Here is a 24,296-nt window from a genome sequence, read left to right on the forward strand (position 1 = left end):
ATGGTCTTGTGACTGGTGACACAACCACTTTGACACTTTGGGGGAAAACAAAAGGAATCTTGGATCCTTTGTTGTGTGGCTACATGTGTCTATGAACTTTTATTATTATTAATATTACAAAATGTTTCTCAAACAGAGAACACAATGTTGATAATCATTCAGAACAGATTTAACTTTCCCATTCAGTCAGGTCTTTTTTGCACTAAATTGCTGTTAAAGACAGCATTGGAGTGGCCATAGGTCCATTTGTTTCAGTTTTCAAAGTTCACCAAACCTTGGCACTGTTACAAAGGGTGGTCAAGATACCTGAATTTTGGACATCATGTTAATGCTAGTTTATAAAAAGACTGATATCAGAACTCCTAATAAATCCTGTCTATACCATGGTGCTGATGAATTGTCAGTTTTTGCCAACCTGGATAAGAAATCAGTTTTTTTGTGTCCTGTCTGTTTTGCCATGGGTGAGACTGACGTCAGAGCAAAGAGGACACACAGGATGAAGCTCGGCTCCAGAACATGAGAAAAGTTGTTTTGTCAGAGGACAACTTAAGCGACTACCAAACAGAATGGTAAGCTGAACCAACAAAACTTCTTATTTCTGCTTTTAACAGAAACCATAGATGATCTGCATCAATTCCCTTTCAGTTCAACAAATTCCCAAATAAATTCCAACTGCCAGTCTCACTGTTGAGTAGCTTCTTTTTTTTTTTAAAGAAATTACTGTTCAACTTTCACCTGCTGAACACAGTCTACTTCCTGAAATGACTAATGTGACAGTGAGCTAGTGGACATTGAGGGGGCTGAGAAAGTGAGAGGATGTAGAATGACAAAGAACAGGAGTAACAGAAAAGAAATCAGATTGTGGAGGGAGGGAAAGTGACTTCTGCCTGTACTCGTCAAAAACAGGTCATGCAGTCAAATAAGTTCGGATGAACTACAAACAGGATGGACACCCAAAATGTTTGTTTAAAATAAAAACACCATGTTGTCTACAAATTCAGAAAACTCTAATAAAACTCAAACCCAAAGTTATCATATTCAGAAGACCACAAGTTAGAACACCAATGAACCTTTCAATTGAGAAAAAGGGGAAAAGATTTCGAAATAGTTGAGGAATCCTTTATGTTAAAGAAATGAGCATCAGTCTTTGTGTACAACCACCAGATGGCTGTCACTTTCCCTCCCTGTAAGACGAGGAGAGCTGAGGAGAAATAAAAGGTTTGTGTTTTTCAGGCTGTGCCTGCTGTTCCTGCAGGAACCGCCGTTGAGATTGTCGCAGCATTCAGGCCTTTCCCTCGATGTCTCTGACCGCCTCTCCTGCGGCCACCGCCTCCAGATTTGAGCTGCGGAGAGGAAATCAACAGTGAGGCCTCTTGTACATTAAAATAGGTTTAAACCTAAAGAATGGTTGAAAAAGGTAATAATGGTTCAGGTTTAAGGATTAAGCATTTCTCTGAAACAAAGACGTTCCTCACTTTAAAGGGTGAAGAGGGTAAACACTTAGTTATGGATAGTCCTTAAAGGCAGAAAATGCGATTTTTCACACTCAAATGTAGCAGAAATCAAATATATCCTCTGAAAATAACTCTGTGAGTAATGACTGTCCACAATGAGTGTGACACCCGAGTCCCACTGTCTGTGATGCTTTCCGAGTCCTATCTTCTGTTTGTTGACATCGCCGAGACGGCCGGCCATTTCATCCCCCGGCGTATAAAAGTTGTTTAATTGAGGGACTAGAGAAAAGAAGAATAACATACTGTACTCACTGCTTTATTGAATATCACGTAAGCTTTTCTAGATCACGGTCATTTCGGGTAAATTTACATGCAGTGTGAAGATACGAGCATAATAAAGATCGCTAGCATTAGCATGCTAACACAACAATGCAGCGCAAGTTGTTTTGGTTTCATGCTGGTGCTCAAGGGCGACATCTGCTGGATGAAAAAAATCGCATATCTGCCTTTAAGTAGGGGCAGGAATGAAATGAAAAAGTTCAATCACAACAGGTCAGAGTTTCCTTTACAACTTTGTCATTCATTAAATATGCAGAGCTTTTCTGTTTCATGAAGCACTTTGATTTTGCCTGCAGGGGATGGGGGGTTGTTATGTATAATTTAAGTGGAGTCATTTCTCACGCTGTCTCTTTAAATACACCAATTCAAATCATGAATCCAGAGTAGCCCAAGTTGACCAGTCGAACGTCTGCATACTTGAGCCGGGTCACTGCACACAGAGCGATGCAGGAGCACCAGCAGGACAGGCTAAGAACTACAAACCGAGTGTCTAAATGTTCCTTCTGTGCTCATCCTTGTCGAGGTGTTTACTTAAAGCAGAAGTCTTTCCACAGGTCTGTTTCACTCAGACAAATGGAACATGTAAATAAAAAGCTTTAAAGACTGTATAAACTTAAGAAATCTGTGAATCTTGTTTTTAGGAATTGAACTGTCATAAAATGTGGTTCACTAACCTACTAAAATCACTCATTAAAGGTGATTGATTTAGTCAAAATATATTGAGACATGACTTCAAACAATAAAAAAATAGTCAACAGGGAATGTTTTTATGTCTTGCAAAAGGTAAAACATCAGAGAGAGAGAGAGAGTAGTGAAAGCTGATATAAGTCTGACGTTTGGGTATAAAAACAGCCAAATGTGATTTAGCTGACAAAACTGTGAGTGGGATACAGCTTTAGAAACTGACATGAGCAGCGGCTGTCTTTTCAAACGGGGGGGGGGGGGGGGGGCACCTCTATTACACTGCAGAAAACTCTTCAGACGCACAAGTTCTTCTCTTATGAAACACTCAATGTTCTTTTTATCATTAATTGCAGCCTTTTTTAAAGTCATAATACATAAAACATGTTAATTATTCAGTTCAACGACCAGGGTGAACCTTAAATTGAGTACAAATACACAAGTTTGGGAAAAGAGAGCCCTTCATTTCTCTCTTTTAAGAGAAGTACTTTGACTGTTCCTAACTGAAGATCTACAAGCGTGCAGTAAGTTCAGAATCTTCTTCATCAATTAAACATTTAATATCATACAAGTGAAGCTTCTCAGAGGCCAACAGTAAAACCCTGCAATGTCATTGCAGTGGCTTCCTTGTGTCACTCTGCAGAACTATGAATGCAGGTATAAAGGAGTGTATGCATTCTCCAGGAAACACTGTTTTTAAAGTTTAGAAAAGGGAGACATCAACAAAAATAAATAATCATCCAGCTTAAGAAGACAGGGACCTCATTATGACTCCCGCAGGCTGCACGGACTTCTTTACCTTGTTCTCTTTGTTGCCGTCTTTACACAGAGCCTCCTCCTCTGCCACTGTCTGACGCAGCGTGCCAAGACAGGGAGAGAGGGAGGGGGGAAGCAAGAGAGAGGAGAGCAGAACAAGTACAGCGTTAAAGTTGAAGGAAAGAGCATGAAGGGCAGGAGTGAGAGTAGAGAGGAGGAGGGAGGGATGTGAAGTGAGGACGTGAGTAAATGAAAAAGAATGATGCCAGAGGACAGGTGTAACCAGACGTCGGGATGAAAGCAGGATTTTAAGTATAGATAGGAACTTTATTAATCCCTTGGGAAGGTTCCCTCAGGAAATATAAGGCAGGGTAAGAAGGCATATGACGGGAGATTTGTAAGAAGAAAAAAATAATTAATAAGGGAGGAAGAAAAAAAACATCATTGAGGGATGGAAAAGAGAGGACAGAAAAACAGATGATTATCTGGCAAGACAGTAAAAAGAAGGAAGAAAAGGCAACCATGACAATGAAACACAGTTTACCAAAAAAAAAAAAAAACAAGCAAATTTGAGCAGCATTACAAAACAGTTCCAATATATAACATTGCTTTTATTGTTTAAATTTATAGTGTTTATGAAAAGGAAACAAATCAAGCTTTTCCAGTTCATCTTCTTCATGGAAACTCAAATGTTACCTCTTTTTATTTTTTTCCAGTAATAATCAAGTCATCAGGAACAGTAACTAACCAGCGTATCATTGAGATAATTAAAAATGACTGCACTGGTTACGGCTATGCAAATAATGGAAAGAGTGCAAAGTTCTGGATTGAAAATGATCCCTTTAACTGGTTCAATGAAGCTTAAAAACACAGAAGCACAAGGCAAACCTGTACATTTTACTTTCCTAAACAGTAAATGTCTCAATTGTTCACCACGTATTGCATGTCACAAACTGAAAGTTCACAGAGCATCGATTTACTCACTGGAAGCTGTGCTGCATTCGGACTGGGCGGCCGTGCTGATGATCCAGCCTCCTCACTGGCTGTTGTGCCGTCTTTAAAAGTCTTCTTGCTGGCCAGCATCTTGGCCTGCTGGGCCTTAGCTGCCTGGGTGTTCACTGATTGGAGGAGCTGAAATCACAAATCAAAAAAAACGGAATCAGTTAACCTGCATTGTTGTGTTTTGGGTCCTTTACCATGCTGCAATCTGAAACATATCCAGTGTCCATAAGTTACATCACCTTGGTGATGGTGCCCACAGCTTTGGTGCGTCCTTCCCTGAACACCAGTTTCTGGTCACAGTGAAGGTACTCGGGGGTCTTGATGAAGCGGAAGTGGACTGAGGCTTTGTCTCCTGTCCGTAAACAGTCTTTGTTCATGGTCAGGATGGTGGCTGTCTGCCTGATGCTGCCACAGTGGACTGGTGTGAAAAAGAAGAGTGACACAGTTACTCTTTGTAAGCAAAGTCCACACCAAAACCTTTTCATCCTTAAACACCTTTCTGTTCAAAGACACTAAAACACAAGCACTATGCTTTAAAACTGAAGAAGGGCCAGCAGTGTTTCCAAAGATCTCCATGTTTGGAAGCTAGGCATGAAGGTGGCAAACACAAAGCATTTACAACATAATGAAATACTAAGTGTTGGTTTAGCATGAGCTACGTAAACTGGAGTCTCCACTGTCCCCACTTACCCATGGCCTGGTATCTTGGGGATATCGTGGTGGGGTGGTGTAGCACCAAAATCTCTGCCTCAAACTCCCAGGTGGCCTGGGGCATCAACTTCGGAGAAACCATCACCATGCCTTTCCTTATCGATGATCGTTTGATCTGACAAGTGGAGAGAAGAGAAGAAGAAAAACGAGGTGAGGAACAGAAGTGAGGTGTTGAGATTTGGAAGAACAGTGAAGCCAAACCAGAATCAGAGACAGAACTCTACCTGCACCCACACTTTGGGATTTGCATAAATTATGAAACTTATTAAGAGAGTTAGAGAAAAAAAATCATATGCACATCACATCCCTGAATAATTAAACTTCAGAAGTTTATAAAAACTTTGTTAGTAGTCTTTTAACTGTTAAAGCACCTACAGTATGAAAACAGTCATTTATAGTAGTCCAAACCTTTTTGAGGGCAAAAGACGCCGTCTGTCCACCGCGGACCTCTTTAACAGGCATCCTCTTGCGGTGGATGGATTTGACGGCGATGGGGATGAAGGTGCCCAGCGGGTCGGGGCCTAAGAGCAGCGTGTCGTTGAGTCGTATCATTCCTCGTAACGTAGTTCCTGAAACTACTGTGCCAACGCCCTGCCAAGAGAAGGTTAACAGTTGTAGTCTTATCTGAGTCTGTTAGCATGAATCCTCTGTTTGTGAAGTTTTGTACAAACTATATCAATTTGATAATGTTCTACTGAAGAGTATGAGCAGCTGTAGCTATGAAAACTCAAAACCTGTCAAGACATTTCACACAAATGGCCTTTTATGTTCAGAAACAAATACTTTCTTAAATTGTATTTCTACCACAGTGACTTTCACTCAAGCAGCTTCATCAGTGCCTCCATTGTTACTTCATTTTATTGTGATGTCATTTCTGGACAATCCTTAATAGCTGTCTTAATAATCTGTACAACCTTATCAACGTTATGCTAAGAGAATTAAGGTGATTGAGCCCATAATAAACGACGGGAATACTGAAATTGTGCAATGAAAACAGATTTAAACACTTGACGTGTTATTTTGCAAAATATTCGTATTGATCGAGACAGTACTGCATGTAAAAAATACATATTTATCCATTAGGTGGTTCAATTTGATTAATTAATTAATTTCTCATGCTAATGTTTTTTTTTTTTAATTAAGAGGTGTTTGATAGTCTCACTGGAATAGAAATACAGTTCTTATATTTTTTTTATATTATGTTGAAACGATTTCTTTATATCTTCAAATGCTTCATGAAGTAAAATCTGGACTACTAAAGGTTATTTAAGTGTTCTAACTTATCAATACCTGCCATTAATGTTGTTGTCACTTTTGTCACATTACACTCTCTTAATGTAATGCAGTGACATCAACAAACCGAAATTGTGAAGACAGACGGCTTGAGCTGAAATGTCCTGTCAATATAATTTTACATTCAAAGTCTAACGCATTTCTCAATTGAACACTGAATGCATGCTCTAAATAAGAAGCCTTTAATGTGTTTTTGGAAAAGTACAGAAAATGCTTGTTTTTATATTCTGCTCTTTAGTTCAAGAAATGACAGTCTGGCTGTGGACATCAGGGAACTGTCTTTAATGTGGCTTTACATAAAGGCTGTTGACAGTAGAAGTACAGATTCAGTTCAGTGTTTATCTAAAAGACATTTTCACATGCCACAGTGCTCCAAGAGACACGCTGGCATTAGTATCTGTGTAACCTGCAGCTGCAGAGAGAGACTCTGCTGTCGTCTTCCCTCAGGGCCTGACTCTAACATTTGGTTAAACTTTCACTGTCAGCCATTCTGTTTGGTGCAAAGGCTCCTGTTGGTAAACACTTGTTTGTGTTGAAAAGGAAAAGAGAGGAACCAGAAGAGAGAAGAGTAACTGAGCTGGAGGGGCTACATGAGTAGCCACGTGAGTTTTATTTCATACCGGTACTGAGTATGTGTCGTCTATTTGAAACTCAGCAGGCTCGTCGTTGCTGAAGTTTGTCCTCGAGGAGAGGAGGTTGAGGAACATCTTCAGCAGGTCCATGTTCTCCCCCGTCACGTTGGAGATCTGAAAGATTGGACACATCCTGCAGAGCGAGAGGGAGTCAGAGGAGAAGAGGAAAGCAACGCTTTTTAAAATGACCTTGGCAAAGTAAAAAACATTTTTTATTTTTTTGTGAAATATCAGCTTGGGATCAAAGCATGAATGTCAACAAGCATCTGCTCTGCTTGTTCAAGGACACATGAGAAATGTCTTTAGCTGTTTTAGTTCCAGCAGCACTGAAATCGGACTTCTGGAATCTAACATTTCCTACAAGGAATGGTAAACCAGCACACACTTACATTACAATATTTGAAAATGTTCTGAATACATTTAGTGCAAATAAAAAAAAGTATATGATCCAGCGGTGCTGAAACAGTAAACCAAGACACTAAAAGCCATATTTCAACATGTTGCTGTTAAGATTTTTCATTGGAAGAGCTCGTTTCATTTTTCCGTTATCGTCAGAAACCCTTTGTTGTTCAGCTCATTTCGTGAAAACTGCATTTTTTTTTTTTTATATTGTTAATGTGAAATCGCCGAATGGATATTTCAACATAAGCTGCACAACATGTTCTGCCTGATCTCAAACAGGACTGTTAACTCTTTGTCAAAAAGTCTGGACGCAGCTAACCTTACGTTTACACATCTTTAAAATCATTCCATTTTAATTCAAATGTTTTTGCAACATATTCATGTTTGAGAATCACAGCAGTGGAACAGTAAAGTATAAGCCCCTCTATTTGTATATATTTGTCTTGCTATGAAACTAATGACCCCAACCACAGAACCTGTTTTTATAAAGAAATACTAATTTTCTTCCTCTTCATCTTCCTGCTTTTCTGTTGTTGTTTCCTTTTTGTCATTTTAATTCGTAGTCCTCTCCCTCTTTGCTCAGGTTATTTCAGCCTGTGTGTTTACCTTTCTGAGCTGAAGTTGGAGGCTGTGACGATGACATCATCCTTGTTCTGGACCAACACAGGGATTTTCCTGCAGCCCGGTGACTTCAATAACCTCTGTAATAATTTGAGTGTCTCTGTAGACATAAAACACACACAAAGTTCAATAACATGACTCTTTCTACAAAAAAAAATTAAAAAACACACAAACTTAGAGCCTGTCACAGAGTCTGGGAAAACATACTGCTGATGAAAAAACTGTAGAAATATTTAACTTTAACTTTCTTCCCTGAGAACGCGATGTGAGGAGTATAATATGGAAACTGTAGAAAATAACAGGTCTTTGTTAGAAATGTATTTTATTTCTTACCTCGCAAATAAGATTTCTTAATATCTGAGAAAGAAGATATCTTGTTTTCTAAACTGTAGGCACTTGCTTCGTTATTTTGCTCTCTTAAGTATTTGCTGTTGATGCATTTCCAACACTTCCTTTGTTCCACATTAAATAAAAACGTTCCAGCAGTTTGTGGCTATAAATCTTTACCTACCATAAGATAGTTTTGTACTTATTAAAGAACAGAAAAGTACAGCACGGTGCACAACATAATGTCTGAATGAAGGGATTTAAAGAGTAGCTTATCTCACTCTGTCAGTTGCAAAAGCAGTAATGCTCATTATGAGATATGCAGCTCTCCTCTAATAGGCCCATGAGCTCTATCAGCACAATAGTAACACGTCTGTTTACCTTGTAGGATGTTGGCTGGACACATGTCTATCTTTGTAACCACAACAAACACCGGCACATTGAGAGCCAGTGCCAGACCCAGATGCTCTTTGGTCATGCCAACGATGCCAGCGTTACTGCCAACCTAAGACGGAAAAAGAAGGTTTCGTCATTTCTTCTTGCATAACCTGGACTTGAAGAAGGACCAAACAACCAAAGAAAGTGCAACATAACATTTCCAAGCCCCTCCTCTCTCTCTCTCTCACCATGAGCATGCAGAAATCCGGCAGGTGTCCCGTCATGCCGAAGACGGTGGTCTTGAGGTATTTCTCGTGGCCAGCCAGGTCAATGAAGGTTATGACTTTAGAGGATTTCTCACAGATCTTCGTCCAGTCTAGACCGCCACCGTGACTGTCTGGCTTGTTCACAACCTACAGGAACAGAAGTGGAGAGATGGAAAATATCTTACATAGTTTGTGAGATAAATCAAAAATAGAGAAAAATTTAAATCCAAAAGAAAAGAAAAAAACAGATTTTCCAAACAATATTCTAAAAGAAAAACCTGACCCCTCTCTCTCACCAATAACCCACAGAACATGTACAGACATGTACTACTCGCACTTCCGCGGTGGGTAGAGAACATTGGTGGATCGTCCGCTAGTTTATTAACCTTTACTGGTAATCCCATAAGCATAGACAATGAATAATTCAAAACGATCAGCAAATATACATGGGTGGCCCGTCTAGATAAAGTCTATGTGGGAAACACTGTCGATGATCATTTAAGTGTTGTGTGTTAAACTTTCAGGTCAGAAAATCCAGAACTCTGAATAAATCCAGAAGAATCATATCTGTGTTGCTTTTCGTAGAGCTTACCTGTCCCTCCTGGTCAAAACCGAGGATATCATTGCCCACACTGCTGGTCCTGCCGCTCTCCATCTCATGTTTGTGTCTGAAGAGCTTCTGGCGAGCAAAGCCTCTGCCATTGTCAAGCTCTCCATGGGTCAAAACCCCCAGCAGAGTACTCTTGCCTGCGTCCACGTTCCCTACCACCGCCACTCTGGAAAAAAAGATGGATGAGCAAATACTTACTGTTTTCAGTTAGATCATTTGAAACTCTTAAAACAAGACAAACGTCCATGAAAGTTTTGGAACTGTCAAAGATTCAAATGTATACTTACTAATGATATTGCATTAGTGGAAATGAACATGTTTACTGACAAAAAATGTGTTGTGCCTTTTTAAAGAGAGACTTGATGGGTTTTAACATGCTCATGTTGTATGTAGGGTTTCCACCTTCCAAGCAGAAAAATAAAGGACACCCCTCAGCGGGATGCAACTCAGTAGGGGCCTGAGCACCACTGGCCTCACCAGTTGTGGTGACTCATGATTTAAAATGTTGTTTTAATGAAGTATTAAGAGTCATACTTAAAGTTTTAAGTGCTTTATTAACACTTTTTTTCTGAAATAATTTACAAATGCAAAACTTCAGTGTAAAGGCAGATACAGTAATGAATGCACAATGAAATGCAGCTAACAGGACTTCAGCAGATGCTTACTACTAGCTAGGCCTATGTAATTTACAACTTCAAATAAAGTTATTAACTTCACATTAATTCATTAACATAATATTGAAGTGCTTTTGATACTGCTGTAACATAGAGGGGAGGATGACAGATTTTTAATTAAATAAACAGTACAAATTTAATAGTATTTTTATTCATTTATTCTGTCCTTCTGTCTGTCGATTTTGTTGTTTTCTCATGAAATCATGAATGATTACAGTTTTGAACTATTTTCTTATTGTATTAATTAAGGGTCTACTGTCAATATATTGATGTTGTATTGATGATATCTCGCCCACGCCATAGTGTGAATATAGATTTGGCTAAAATAAATGTCATCTTCTTGTTTTATGTACTGAAAACTGTTAACACCATCCAAACTATGCTGGAATAATCTAATCTATAAACATCAGAGAAAATATATTAAGTAGGCCTACAATAGTTTCCTTTACATTATATTCATTTTCACTGACACTGTCAAGCCAGGCATTACTTTCTACTCAAGTCTGTATTTCTGCATCCGTTTACGTTTCAATGGTGCACGGTGCGGGTATCAGAGACAGCTGCAGACATGTTTCCTTCTGACTCCTATGACTTTCTCTCACCCAATCACTAAAGAGCTCTCATTGCTCATGCCAAAAAAGAACCAAACAAACCAACGGACGCTCTGAGGAGGCGGGAACTAGCCGGCTGAATGCGGGCGGAATGATGCTGAGTTCAAGGCATCTTGGAAATACGGGACAAACCGGGTCCCGTATTGATTCAAAACGGGACGCAATATCAAAGTGTAAAATACGGGACGATTCCGTATTTTACGGGACGGGTGGCAACCCTAGCTGTATGTGACCAGGCTGTAAAACAATATGTTATGAGAGGAAAAACCAAGTAAGCTTTAGCTGACTGTTACAGCCACAGCCTCACCCCCTCTCCTGTGTCTGTGACTGACCTGTCTTTTGGAGTGTCTGTGTGTGTTTGTGTGTGTGTGTTGGTTGATAAATACTTATGGACGGCTGATACCATTCACCCGAGCTGCCTGCTGGCGAAGCCAGATTGGTGAGTAGCAACCAGTCAGAGGAGAGCACCTGCCGACACACTCAAAGAAGCTTGGCCAGCTGTACAGTCAGCGCGCAGCTTGGTTTGTTTTCAGCACGTCGATGTGGCTCTCTTTGTCCTTTGTGACTATTTGTAAATTTTCTTGTACGCGGAGAGCTTTAATTGGGCCTGAACATAGTTTATTGAATTATTATGTTCCACTAAAGACTCACTCATTAAGGATTCTGTTATTTTATTCCAGTAGCATATTATGCCTGCACAACACGTAACATAAAACAATTGCTCTGATATATACACAAGAGTCAAACTGTATATTACCATACAAAAAGGTTTTGTTGACAGTGTTGGAGAGTAAGACAAGATGTGAATTTGTTTTTTAATTGTGAAAAAACTTTTAGACTGATGGGGATCAGCCCGGCGCAGTGTAGCCTGTGAAGGCTGTTTCGTCATGAGCCGGGGATCCGGACGAAGATTTCTGCCTTTTAATAAAGCAGTTTTTTCTTACCACTGTAACTTTTGCTGCTTTGTTAAAGTGCTCATGATGGATTAAGCCGGGTCTTTGTAATATAGCAATAAGTAAGGTCTTTTACCTGCTTTTTGTAAAGTGTCTCGAGATAACACTTGTTATGAGTTGACGCTATACAAATAAAGATTGATTGATTGATTGATTGATTAGTGGTCCAGTACAGCCACAGTCACCACACAGGCCAAGCTCATTGGCACCTTAACGGGAGCTAATTGGGTATTTATTTCCCTTGCCTGAACCTTTTGTATAAACGTTACCTGACTTCCAGGAAATCCTGCTCCCCCACACGCCTGCGGATGAGGTAGTCGCGAAGCTTTCCCCCAGTGTCTGTTCTCTCCCTCAGAAGTATTAGGTCAGCCTCGATTTGTTCACAGAGCGACCTCACTGTGGCGACTGATGCCTCCATGTCCTTTTCATCGAGACCATAGTCACCTCCATCTACAGAGAGAGAGAAAAGAGGGGGATAAAGGGGGAGGCAAAACAAGTCCAAGGAAGGAAGGAGTGATTTGTATTTGAATGCTAATTGTGTGTAATTCAGTCCCATCGGGGATAATAAAGTTTACGTTGAAGTAAATATTAATGTATGAAGCCTGAGCTCCGGAGGCTGCCCCGCCATGTTGGAAATCCTGTCCCAGCCTAATTTTAAGCCAACCTAATGACAGGCTGAGAGCTGAAGCTGAGGCGGGATTTAAGCCTCTTGACTAACAGTGACATCGCGCCCACTTGTCAATAATGTCAAACATGCGCATTACTATGGATAACACGTATCATTTTTAAAATCAAGACAGAGCCATTAAAAAAAAAAAATCACCCTCCCCCGTACAGTGTGTGCCATGATGACAATAACTAATCAGACCTATTTATTTCTTATTTTTGTACCAGGCTGTAAACATGGTTATTTATGCTTTAAAAAAGGCTTTTTGCCAGTCATGTCTATGTGACTTTCGGTGTTCCTGGAGCCAGCCTCAAGCAGACACTCGAGGAACTCCAAGATTTTTCCCTTCCCTGTAGCTTCATTTTTCTAAGACCGGAGGTTGACGGGAATGAGCACTATAACATTACACATCTGATAATGTATGCTCTGATCGAGAGTGCTTTACAGAACAATGTGGACACCACCCACAAACCCTAACCACAAGTTGTCTTTTAACTGAAGGACATTTAAACTAGTTCAAAACTTGCTGTCAATTCCTGCTTTGATAAAGAAATTCACTGTCTAGTTATGAGAAGTAACAGAAACAACAAAGGTCAGTAGGCCATATGTTAGCTGCTCCTCTAGCCAGCCAGCCAGCCAGCCAGCCAGCCAGACAGACAGACAGACACTGGTAAAGTAGTAACAGCCTGTCACTGTGCTGAGTAAGACTAAACGACTCCCCTTTCACACATGCACTTTGACCCGCCAACAGGCCACAAGGGTCACACATGTTGCTGTATCAGGCAGAAATAACTCTCGGGGTTGACAAAAGCCCTCGTGTTGGTGTGTGTGGTGGAGGGTTTTACAATGAAAGTAAACACAAAACAAATGGGGTCAGCTGCCTGGGGGGACACACAGTTGACAAATGCTGCTACACACTTGTGCCCTGAGCCTAAATCTACTTAAGAAACTGTGTTACCCACCTATACAGAGGTCAACCAATGTCCTCTTTTGTCTAAAATGTCTAAAATCCCAATTATGTTTGAGCTTCAAGCTATAATATCAATCTCTCCCTGGGGCGTTTAACTCCACCAGTCTAATCCTTTGTTGTACTTGCTCTTGGTAAAATGTTAGAAGTCTTTGGTGCCAGTTATGGGATATTGTGATCACACACACCAGATGACTAGAATGAATATTGCACTACCTATACCAGTGGCAAGTTTCGCTACAACAGTTTAATTTACAGGTAATTGCCCACTTAATGCTACAGGGTATTTACTGATTTCATCATTTTCAAAGCTGAGCTTGACATTGACTACATTAGGCCTCAACAATTCACCTCATCATTTCAAACGGTAGTTTTTTCAAGGCGCAGTAAGAACTCTTACTTTTTTACTTTTTTAATTTTTTAAGTGGATAACTTTAGCTAAACTTTATTTATTATATATTGGTGCATTTATTTCTTTTCTTTCTCTTTTCACTGATGATTGGTCAATTGTTTTACATTTTTGATTGTTGTTATGGTTTTGACTGTACTTAAGTCACATCTTTAGGGCACTTTGGGCTAACATACATGCAGCACAAGTCTAGAGGTCAGTCGACTATCAGTAGAGGTCGAGTCAGAGCTGATAACATGGGAAGGGTTGTTCCAGGACAACATACATTACTGCTGACTCTTCTGACTACAACAACAGAAACCATTTTTAACATGCATTACCCTCCTTCTTGCTGTACAGAAAAAAAGTGTAAATATATATAATACAGAATACTATAATAACCCATTAAATATCACATATATTATGTTTTAAATGCTGTAGTTGTTGCAATATCTTAGCTGCAAATTAATTATTGTCAGTGCGCCAAGTTTTAGCTCAATTAAAGACTTTATCCTTAAGCTCCTTGAAAGGTAATCATGGACACCACCAGTTTCTGATAAAAATGTAACTTCTTCACATGAAAGCCAATACTTTGGGGCTTTTAGCTAGATGATATCCATGAGTTGATACATCAGTTTACCAAGGCCAAGACTTCTTTGATCTCTTTTCATTGTTTACAGTCTGCCGATAAACTTGAGAGCACAACTTCAAGCAGTTTGCTATCTGCACACACTCATGCATGTATATGTTTATAGAGATTTATAAAAAGCTAAATCAGTGTCAAAAGATAAGACTGTGGATTAGGATACTTAGGACTGTGTTGTAGCCATTGCATCGTCGCTCTTTCGCTCTCCATACAGCTGCTGTCCTGTATAAAATCTAAAGCTGCTCAGATGTGATTTAGTACTACTCTGACTAAAAGATAAAAGATAAGATATACTTTATTCATCCCAGCAGGGAAATTTAGGTGTTCAAGCAGCCAGCATACATACAAACACACAACACAACACAACACAACACATATATACATACATATCCCACCCATACAAAAAAAAACATGAGCCCACAATACAGTTTGATATATGATATATGCAGCTCAGGCTAAAGTTTAAAAGTTTAAATGTCTTCTGTCCTTACTTAAACGGGAGTCGTTATGAAGTGCAATTGCAGTAGGTAAAAAAGTATTTTTAAATCTGTCCTTTTTGCAGCTTAGCTGCCGTAGCCTCCCATTAAAAACACTCTTTTGTTCACACACGAGATTGTGTAAGGGATGCATGTTATTGTCCATAATGTTCAACAGTTTCTGTATCAGCCTTCTCCCCAACACCACCTCCAGGGGTCAGAGAGTAAAGTCAGAGACCGGAGACTTCTGACACACAAAAAAACTTGTATCATGCCAATTTATTCTGTATATATATATATACAGTTATCTGTTTATACAAATGAATCATTAGTTATTTATTCTTACCTGAGCCCATTCCCACCACATAGATTGTCTCTCCACAGCCCTCATCTATCAGCTCCCTCAGGTGCCTTAACAATGAATCATACTGTTCCCCTGTTGGACTCACAAGGACAATCTGTAAAGTGAGAGACAGGGCAGGAGACAACAGTGAAAAACCAAACAGGGAGTCAATCAAGTCTATTGTGACTATTTTGAAGTCATAACTTCAATAAGTAATCACAAACATAAGCTTTTATTATAAACGCAATGTGCTCTGTAAATCAGTAGAAAGTTGTCAATGATGAGTCTAAATGTCCTTGACTGCTCCTGCAAATTGTGCACATACAGTAAATATCACATAGAGTAAATATACCCCGTCTTTTGAGATCCTGCCAGCTGGTTGAAGCTACACATGCACACATACGTGTCACTCTCTGTGGTCTTTTGCACAGCCAGCAGAAATGCGCTGTGTGCAGTAAACATGCATGCGTGTTGTTATGTCACTGCACGGCATGCATTCATCAAATCAAAACAAAAACACAGCTTGGAAAGGAATCTTAAAACAAAGTGTTTAACGACACTTAATTTGCATCGAGGCCCACCTTGCTGCATAGGTTTAAATAATCCGCGGACTCGCCGTTAGTACCCTCGCCGTCTTCAAAGCCCTCTTCCCCGGACGGGTCGTCGGCACATCCCTGGTCCGGTGCAAACATACAAGCGGGCACTATGGACTCTGCAGCCGGGCATAACGCTGCTTCTGTCGCCGATAACGACGCCATTTCTAGAAACAGACACAATGCAAAAGCAGTGAGTAAAAAAAACGTGTGTGGCTCTCTTACCAACCTTTAGAAGAAGCAGAAAGTTAGGTTGTTATCACAGCTAGCAGCAGCTAATCCTGACCAAAGACTTGCTCTACCTAACTCTTTTAAAACGGAAGAAATAACATAGATGAAATCAACATAGCCTTTAATATGACAACGTATTTTCAAACATTTTGGAGAACAAATTGGTAAACAAAGATTCACAAGATAGATAATTGAACCTCTTCTAAAGAGGAGACATACCAGAAGTTGCTAGCTAGCTCACAAGCTAACTTAGTTGTTTATTCGGGTTAGCTGCGGTGTTTGGTCTCTGCGTGCTCGTCACGCCCACCGTGAAATGGAAGCAGCTGATTGGCTTCGGTACGTCACGTCACGCCCACTATGTAGAGCTCGGATGAAATCCTGACCCACTTTTAGCCTTCCATTTTTTCACAAACAGAAACAGAGAGTATGATGACATAATGATACTACAAACTTCAAAATGAACCAATGCCTTGTGAAAAAAAGTGAAAAAGTCTGTTAAAGAACTGGAATTCGTACAGCAGATAAAATTACATTCAGTTTGTTTTTCATTGTGTAGGCTATTTGTTGTTGATTTATGTGTTTTAAATGTCTATTTATGTATGGTCATTGAAAATGACTTCTGACTTAAAATACTCTCTTGGGTGGCATTGCATAACATTCTTAATATTTATCCTTCTTCATAAATAACTGTGTATCTTAATATAGGCTTGTTACTGATGAAGCCCATTTAAGCCTACAGCAGCATTTATCAGTTTTCATGAAACTAGAACTACGTTTTCACACAAACATTTTGCATCTGTATTTCATTAACATTTCTGCATATTTATTTCTTATTTTCCCTCCAACAAGCTGTATGCTTCAACATTGCATTTGATCCTAGTGCCGATAATTTTTTTAATACACATTCAACTCACTCATTGTTATTATGCAAGAACAGAAAATAGGTCAGAGTGAATGGAAATGACTAAATAATAGCATCTTCTCTATTTTGAGTCAGTTATAATTGTGGGTCTGTGTATGGTAATATACTAATTCCCAGTGCATAGCTTAAGGGGGGAACTGCAGGAACCTTTCGGAATGTAATTTTGACATGTTGAAATGTTAATTCAAGATATCTGTAAAACCAGTTTTACATGTTACAAATACATTTCTACGTGCAGAAATTACATTTTGACATGTTGAAATTGATTTGCAGATATCAGTAATTACTTATTCACTAGTACAAAAAATGATTACAGATATCTACAATTGAATTTCCACATGTTGAAAATGGATTGTTACTAGTGGAAATGTAATTTCCCATTACAGATAACAAAAATTATCAAACCATTTTCACAAGTGTGTAATTGCAGATATCTACAATGACATTTTCACATCTGGAAATACATTTTTTGATATCAACAATTCAATTTTGACTAGTTAAAAATAACATTGTAGATATCTCTAATATAATTGTTACACGTAAGAATGTAATTACAGATATAAAGAATTGCATTTCAGATGTAAATGGGGGAATTTTATCTTCCCAGAAATTCAATTCTTGATATCTGTAATTACATTCTTACGTGTAACAATTCCAGGTCAAGATATCAATAATGTAATTTTGACTAGTAAGAATTTCATTTTAGATATCTAGAATTAATTTATGATATCCACCACCATAAACGTTTGCAAATAACAGTAAATAAATGTCTGAAAAAGCTCTTAAAATCATTTAAATAAAAATAAAAAACTCAGACAAATGGACTGTCAACAAAGTCCAGGCATTATTGACCATTATATGAAGGAGGAAATACAACGCAATTTTTACATGTCGAAGCTAAATATTTAAATTTCAGGTAATATTTCCTGCTCGCTTTAAGGCTCATTTCAGCTATCAACATGGTGGTTCGAATGAAGACAGAAAAAATATGTTGTGTAGTTCTCAGGGAACTCCTTAGTGGACAGCTCTTCATCAAAAAGTCCCCAGAACAGGTTGGTCCGTTAACACGCATCCATAATAAGGCATACCTAGGACATAAGGCACACATCTATTTCATTATATTGAGGGAGTATGAAAACCTCAGCTATTAATATATGTGGAGCAATGCCAAATGTGTAATAAGTAAATATACAGCAAATAATTGTAGTTTGCTTAGTAGTGCAGTGGCACTGTCTTTCTGAGGTGCAGCAAATGTTTTACCAACTTTACCCAACAAGCTATGTGGATATCATACAAACAAGATGACTTTGCGAACAACATCAGGTAGTTTTTATCTTCATTATCGATTTCAAACTTTAGTGAACATCCTGTACTACTCTACTACTACTACTACTTGTACTACATACTCTTTCCACAAGTGGAAGTGTACATACCTGGTATTATTCTATTATTGTTTATTTTCTCCCTTTATTTAACTGATGTAAATATGTTTGATTTTTAACTTCTTGTTATATTTAATAATTATATTCCTGTTTCCTGTTTTCTTGAGCCCCCCATGGGGGATCAATAAAGTTTATCTTTAATGTGACAGCAGTGGTGTCATTAAGGAGCAAATATTGTAATTAATGATTAGTCATTTTTACAACCCCTTATCTGGTTGGTTACTTCCTGCTTCCAGCGTCAGTAGTGATATATAAACCATTCACCTGCCTGCAGAGCTTCGTCACTCGAGGATCACCCCACTGAAGACAGCCAAGATGGTAAGTGGTGTGAAAAGCTTTGTTCAATAATTCTTTGTTGCTATCAATGTGATGAAGGAGGTTATGTCCCACACACATTAAGATGTCTGTTTGACAGGCAAGTAAAGTAAGTTTAGTCAACTTTGTCCTGAAGATCTGTTTTTGCTACTTTTAAGTTTCTAATTTTCATAGGTTGAACATCTTAATTATGACATTAAACCAAGCGCATAAGAAGAACGTTTGTCATTTACTCCAACATGTTGGAATTGTGATCTAATGAGCTCTACTGTTTGTATGCCACCTTACATTTCTAAATGCACACACTCCATATCTTACTGTCGAAGAGTTTGGCTTTCTGACTTCACTTAAAATGTTCAAAGATATTCACACAAGTTAAATTTAGAGGTTACATAATTATGAAGTAACAAGTGATTTTTAACATTATTCGTAGAGTACTAAACCGTGATTAATATGATTTTATAAGAATGCCAAGAGCAAAATTTCAGTCCTCACAGAGGAGAGAAAATAATTGATTAGCGTTAAAATATTTGTAATTTCTCAAGGTATAGTTTTCAGTTCTATTAATTTAGTTTGAGCATATAACATTCAGTCCAAGGGCATGGCAATATTTCTCAATTGAACACCAAAGCTGAACTAAAATTTAAAATATCTCTGTGTTTTTAACAGGGAAAGGCTTTTTACCTGATCTTTAATTAGTTACAGTTCACAAAATAAAGAAATTCAAAGTCCCTAGCCTCTCTGATCTCTGTAAGACATGGCTGTTTTGTGAGCTGTAATGCTAGGATGATACACATTACGACTAAATCATTTGGATAAAATGATATAACTTAACTTCGGGACCTTTATCTGTACAGTCTATTACAAAACCTGTTCTGTTTTGAGATAATGTATGACTTTATAGACTATATTGTTGGTTATATGGGTGAAGGTAACTATGGGTGTGGTACAGGTACTTAGGGTCAAGGATATTGAAGTTCACGCATGGAATCATGTGATGCCCAGCATATAGATAAGAAGGACAATCAGTGAATGGAATGTATTGCATTATTGAATAAATGAAAGGGTTCACTGACTACGAGAAACATCCTGAGGGTTTGACGAGTTACAAAATCAGTCGCAGGTGTTATTGCTGTTTTTTTACTTATTGTTTCTGCAACTGTGATGTGCACTCCCACACATTTTATGGAAATGTGTTATAGGTATCTTTTTAGTGTGCACAGATAAAATTGGTGCTTTTTATGGCTTTATTGTCTCTATTTTACTTCCACATACATCGACAAATATGGCGCCTTCGTATTTCTGTACTTTTATGGACAAGGGGCCACAGTTCCATCCTGGTTAATCATTACAGCTAAGATAATTCTACCACAGAGCGATCTCACTCCTGAACACACAGAAACGACACCCACCCCCCACTGACTCTCTGCATCACAGAAATCGATAAAAAAAATCGATAAACAACCTGTCGTCAAAGCCAAAATTGGTGGTTCCTGAGTGTAATAAAGGTTTTTGAATGTTGCTTTGAATCCATGGAAATGTGTTTTTTTGTTTTGGCCTCAAGCATCCATTTATCTATCTAGCTTAATCAGTTTTCTTCCTCTTTGTCATTTCCCTTTGCAGAAAGTCACTGACATGACATTCAAGGAGGGGCAGGAGTTTAAGATCCGTGTAAAGCCTTCCGATGACTGCAACTCGTAAGTTCTCCTCTATCCAAACTAAAAAATGTTTGACAAATCCATTGTCTCTGTCTTTGTGTAGTTTTACTTTAAGATGTAGATTTTTTAATTTAATAAAGAGTAAGTTATCACCGTGTACTGTGAGAAGTTAACATTTCATCCACTAACTCCCTTTTTTAACTTGCATCCATCTCAGCTTTTCCATCAACATCGGTCATGATGCTGAGAACATCGGCATGCACTTCAATCCCCGTTTTGATGCGGGCGGTGACACCAACACTATTGTCTTTAACTCCAAGTCCGGGGGAGACTGGGGTGAAGAATGCCGAGAGGGAAACTTCCCTTTTGTGCGTGGGGAGGAATGCAAGGTGTGATTTTTTAAGTTTGTCTGTGCTTTCTCAAACATTGATTTAGTTTGTACCAAACAACAGAACCACAAAGTCGTGTATGTTTAAATATAATCAGAGTACATTTAGAACATTGCACCCCATCCAATGCATTCAAGGAGAGACTTAACAGCAGCGGTTTCTCTCTATCTCTCTGATCCTCTGCAGAACATACAGCCATGCAACATGCAAGTGAGGGGTACAGAACGAAGGAGATCAATCATCCACTCGTTTATTTGATCTGAAATGGCAATATACACATTTAAAAAAATATATTTTGTGAACAGACATTTACCTAAGGTATAGTCTATGTGTAGCAGTAGCACAAGTAGCAAAAAAAAAGTGAATTGACTCATTAGTCAGTTTCATGTTTCTGTCTTCATTTGCTAATATGAGCTATTCTCCACAAAAAGGTTTAATTGGAAAAGAGAACAGTAGTTTTTCAAATTGAGGCAGGTTAAATTGTATTGCTTAAAATTCAAAAGTTTCATTTGTAAAAGATTAAATGGTTAATTCATTTCTCTCAGGAGTTCACATTATATCACTTCTGGCCAGTTCTCTTTGAACTCAAATTCTGTATCTGCTTCATATAAATTATTGATGTCATCCCAGTGACATAACCCATTGGGTTCTTTAGCAGAGTTTTGAAACCCAACAATGGCAGTCACCATATTGGAAAAGCTGTCTAGAACTAACTTTGAGTCAAAAAAAGAAGCATGCAAAAATATAGAGCTGAGGCGAGGTTCTTGGCTTCAACATCCCTTTAGACAGATCAGCCATTCTCCCAAACAGAGCCTCTGTATTATAAGTCTCTGCGTTCAACAAAGCAAAACTGCCTTTTAAAAAAAAATCCTCCTACGGAGTGTTAAGACAACAAAAAAGAGCAGAATCACATCAGCTTCAGAGCTACAGAGAGAGAGAGATAGAGGGAGGGGGAGCGATAAGGTCCGCTGTCCGTACATGCATCAAAACTGAAGCTTCTCCTGGCTCCGTTTTAAAAATGTTAATGTACAGCTGCTTGCTGCCGATTGTGTGCTGAACTCCGAGAAATAACAGTGTATTGTAGGCCTATTTAATGTAGGCCTACATTAACAGATATGTTAATGTTAACAGATATGTTAATGTAGGCCTGCAGCTGCTTGCTGTTGTTTCAGTACTGAACTATAACAGAATATCGAGTGGAACTTTTCAAAACGCGAGGTGTACTCCTGTTGTTGTTTATGTCTGTGTGGCGCGAGCATAAATTGAGCAGATTAAAGTTGTTTGTTGCAAAAATGAGATTAATTTAGAGGGGAAAACACATTTGATATAAATACAACTCAATACATACAAGACAGATAAGCCTACGACAAAAAAAAAATTGTTGTTTTATGCTGAACAGGTTTGTTTTTTATATTGTGGAGATTTCTTTGCGTACCACCACAGGGAGCCCACGTACCACCATAGTTTGAGAACCACTGATCTATAGTAAAAGTGGCTTAGATTGAATGGCTTTCCCTACAAGGCGGTTATTAGTGGCCTTGGTTTCTTTGCTGTCAGACGGTAAGGTCAACAGACAGTTGATCACGAAGGAGTTTATAGGCCCATAAGACTCCATAACCAGACAATCTTATACCTGAATCATCCATAACTGTATGACTGAGCAAAAGATAACTCAATGTTTCTCTGTCTTCTGTTTCCTTCAGTTTCACATCAACCTCAACATGGAAAGTTTTTACATCAAGCTGCCTGACGGCTCCATGCTCGACTTCCCTAACCGCTTGGGTGACATCAAGTACAAGTACTTCAGCATCGGCGGTGATGCAAGAATCGTGGGCATCAAGATTAAGTAGAGGTTCAACTCTCTGTTACCCTCGATGCTTGACCTGTCCACATTTTTTTGTTGCTGATCTAGTCCTTTTTATCAAAATTAGCCCTAAAGATAACCACAGAAATGTAACATGGATTACTGATAGTGTATCAACAGCGAATGGCCTGAAGAGAGAGCCAAAGCACATTTTATCTCAGTGTGTCTACTTGAAATCACATCAGTCTCTGGGTTTGTTAATAAATTCCGTGAAAATACAAGCGTTGACCCTGTCTCATTTTCTCTTTACCTCTCACGCTCTCAAACAAATACAACACATTACAGATAACATCTGATGATTTTTAATCACCACCGGATTTACACACATGAAACACACACATAATCTGTAAGAAATCTAAAACAAAGGCATTAGGTACACTTTAATATCCAGTTATAAAGACAGGTGTGTGTGTGTGTGTGTGTGTGTGTGTGTGTGTGTGTGTGTGTGTGTGTGTGTGTGTGTGTGTGTGTGTGTGTGTGTGTGTGTGTGTGTGTGTGTGTGTGTGTGTGTGTGTGTGTGTGTGTGTGTGTGTGTGTGTGTGTGTGTGTGTGTGTGTCTAATTGTGTTGAAATCAGAGTGAGTTCATGTGAGAAGGAAGCAGGTATTATTTAGGGAAATTCTCTGAGTGAGCAGGAGGGGCTGGTGGCGTTTATATATCCTATGAGCGTCCCATGACTACAATGATCTCTGCACACGATGAAACTGCTCCTTCATGTTTTCTGTTCACTGGTATGTTCTTTTCTGCTGTTTTGTTGATACTCTGAATATGCATGAGCCCCTTTTTGACTGTGAAATATATATATATTATTTCAATATGACATTTTTTTCTAAGAAATTCATTACAGGGGCAAATATCATTTATCACCTGTAAAGGTTGTCTTTGGATTTTGATGAAATTGGGGGATTGCGGTATCCAGTTCGAATTCTTCTGACATTTTCACTAGAGTACTCTTCTATTAGATTTTTCCTTGTTAATGAAACAGGAAAGTGAGAACGCGTCTCATAATTGTGTTTCTACATTTCTTCTCCATAAAATTGAAATCAACTATGCATTGAAGACATGCATGTCTACTGTTTGTATTTTCAACATACTCTGACGCTGCTATTCAACGTGATTTGAGAATGACTCAGGGAAGATCTCGGCAATCTTATATCTCTCTTTATGCTTTAAGTCGAGCATTTCAAACCTTTTTAATCCGCCTTTTGCAAACAGCGCTCGTGTCCTTTCCACTGTTAATCAATAAATCTATTTGCAATGCAACACAGCCTGGTTTGCAATCTTCTTCTTCTAATCTTCTTGGGACCTCAGGTAGTTGTGAAAATGCTGACAACAATGGGCCACAGGATTCATTTACTTCCTTGAAGAGAAGCTTTTTCAACCTTTGGTCAAAAAGGGGCTATTGATATATATAAGGCAAAAATTGTCATTATAGCGTCAGACTCTGTTGCTTCGTTGGCCATGTCTGCGTCATACTATTTACATTGTGTCCAGCCCCCTGAGAGACCCCCATGGTCCTACATGACAGTCTCCCCCTGTGAGGTTCATGTATGAACACGCAATTCAGGAAAATTTCAATGGCAGCCGGCCTGAAATGTTTAATTTATTTTTAATAGTGCATAATGAAAGCAACTTAAGTGTATGTATGTGCTTGTGCTGTTTTTCATCAGGTCGTGCCTCTCATAC

The 24,296-nt window shown here is 38.8% G+C and overlaps 2 protein-coding genes across 3 annotated transcripts; one reads left to right on the forward strand and one right to left on the reverse strand.

The window, feature by feature from the left end:
• Positions 1-491: 491 nt before the first annotated feature.
• Positions 492-16,370, reverse strand: gtpbp1l (GTP binding protein 1, like). 2 transcript variants are annotated; one of them, XM_061053939.1, is made up of 15 exons: positions 16,241-16,370; positions 15,779-15,957; positions 15,201-15,312; positions 11,980-12,160; positions 9,455-9,638; positions 8,845-9,009; positions 8,600-8,723; positions 7,877-7,991; positions 6,857-7,001; positions 5,352-5,534; positions 4,923-5,058; positions 4,472-4,650; positions 4,215-4,361; positions 3,274-3,324; positions 492-1,343 (listed from the first exon to the last, which is right to left on the reverse strand). In XM_061053939.1, exons 2-15 carry the CDS (start codon positions 15,953-15,955, stop codon positions 1,230-1,232), a joined length of 2,013 nt encoding a protein of 670 aa, XP_060909922.1. In that variant the 5' UTR covers positions 15,956-15,957; positions 16,241-16,370; the 3' UTR covers positions 492-1,229. The 2 variants fall into 2 exon arrangements, with proteins under 2 accessions (XP_060909922.1, XP_060909930.1); XM_061053947.1 differs by lacking the exon at positions 3,274-3,324 and having other exon boundaries at positions 493-1,343.
• Positions 16,371-18,621: 2,251 nt separating this feature from the next.
• Positions 18,622-22,832, forward strand: lgals2b (lectin, galactoside-binding, soluble, 2b). Its single transcript, XM_061054080.1, has 4 exons — positions 18,622-18,703; positions 20,324-20,397; positions 20,576-20,747; positions 22,451-22,832. Exons 1-4 carry the CDS (start codon positions 18,701-18,703, stop codon positions 22,595-22,597), a joined length of 396 nt encoding a protein of 131 aa, XP_060910063.1. The 5' UTR covers positions 18,622-18,700; the 3' UTR covers positions 22,598-22,832.
• The last annotated feature ends 1,464 nt before the right edge of the window (positions 22,833-24,296 follow it).

Source organism: Labrus mixtus, chromosome 2, assembly GCF_963584025.1.
Source record: "Labrus mixtus chromosome 2, fLabMix1.1, whole genome shotgun sequence".
Classification (NCBI taxonomy): domain Eukaryota; kingdom Metazoa; phylum Chordata; class Actinopteri; order Labriformes; family Labridae; genus Labrus; species Labrus mixtus.

Coding starts and splice junctions, on each gene's coding strand:
- lgals2b (XM_061054080.1), top strand. Junction 20,398..20,575: donor CCTTCCGATGACTGCAACTC/GTAAGTTCTCCT, acceptor CATCCATCTCAG/CTTTTCCATCAACATCGGTC. Junction 20,748..22,450: donor TGCGTGGGGAGGAATGCAAG/GTGTGATTTTTT, acceptor TGTTTCCTTCAG/TTTCACATCAACCTCAACAT.
- gtpbp1l (XM_061053939.1), bottom strand. CDS start 15,955: ATGGCGTCGTTATCGGCGACAGAAGCAGCGTTATGCCCGGCTGCAGAG. Junction 12,161..15,200: donor TGTGGTGGGAATGGGCTCAG/GTAAGAATAAAT, acceptor CTCTCTCTGTAG/ATGGAGGTGACTATGGTCTC. Junction 7,992..8,599: donor TCCAGCCAACATCCTACAAG/GTAAACAGACGT, acceptor TTATGTCTACAG/AGACACTCAAATTATTACAG.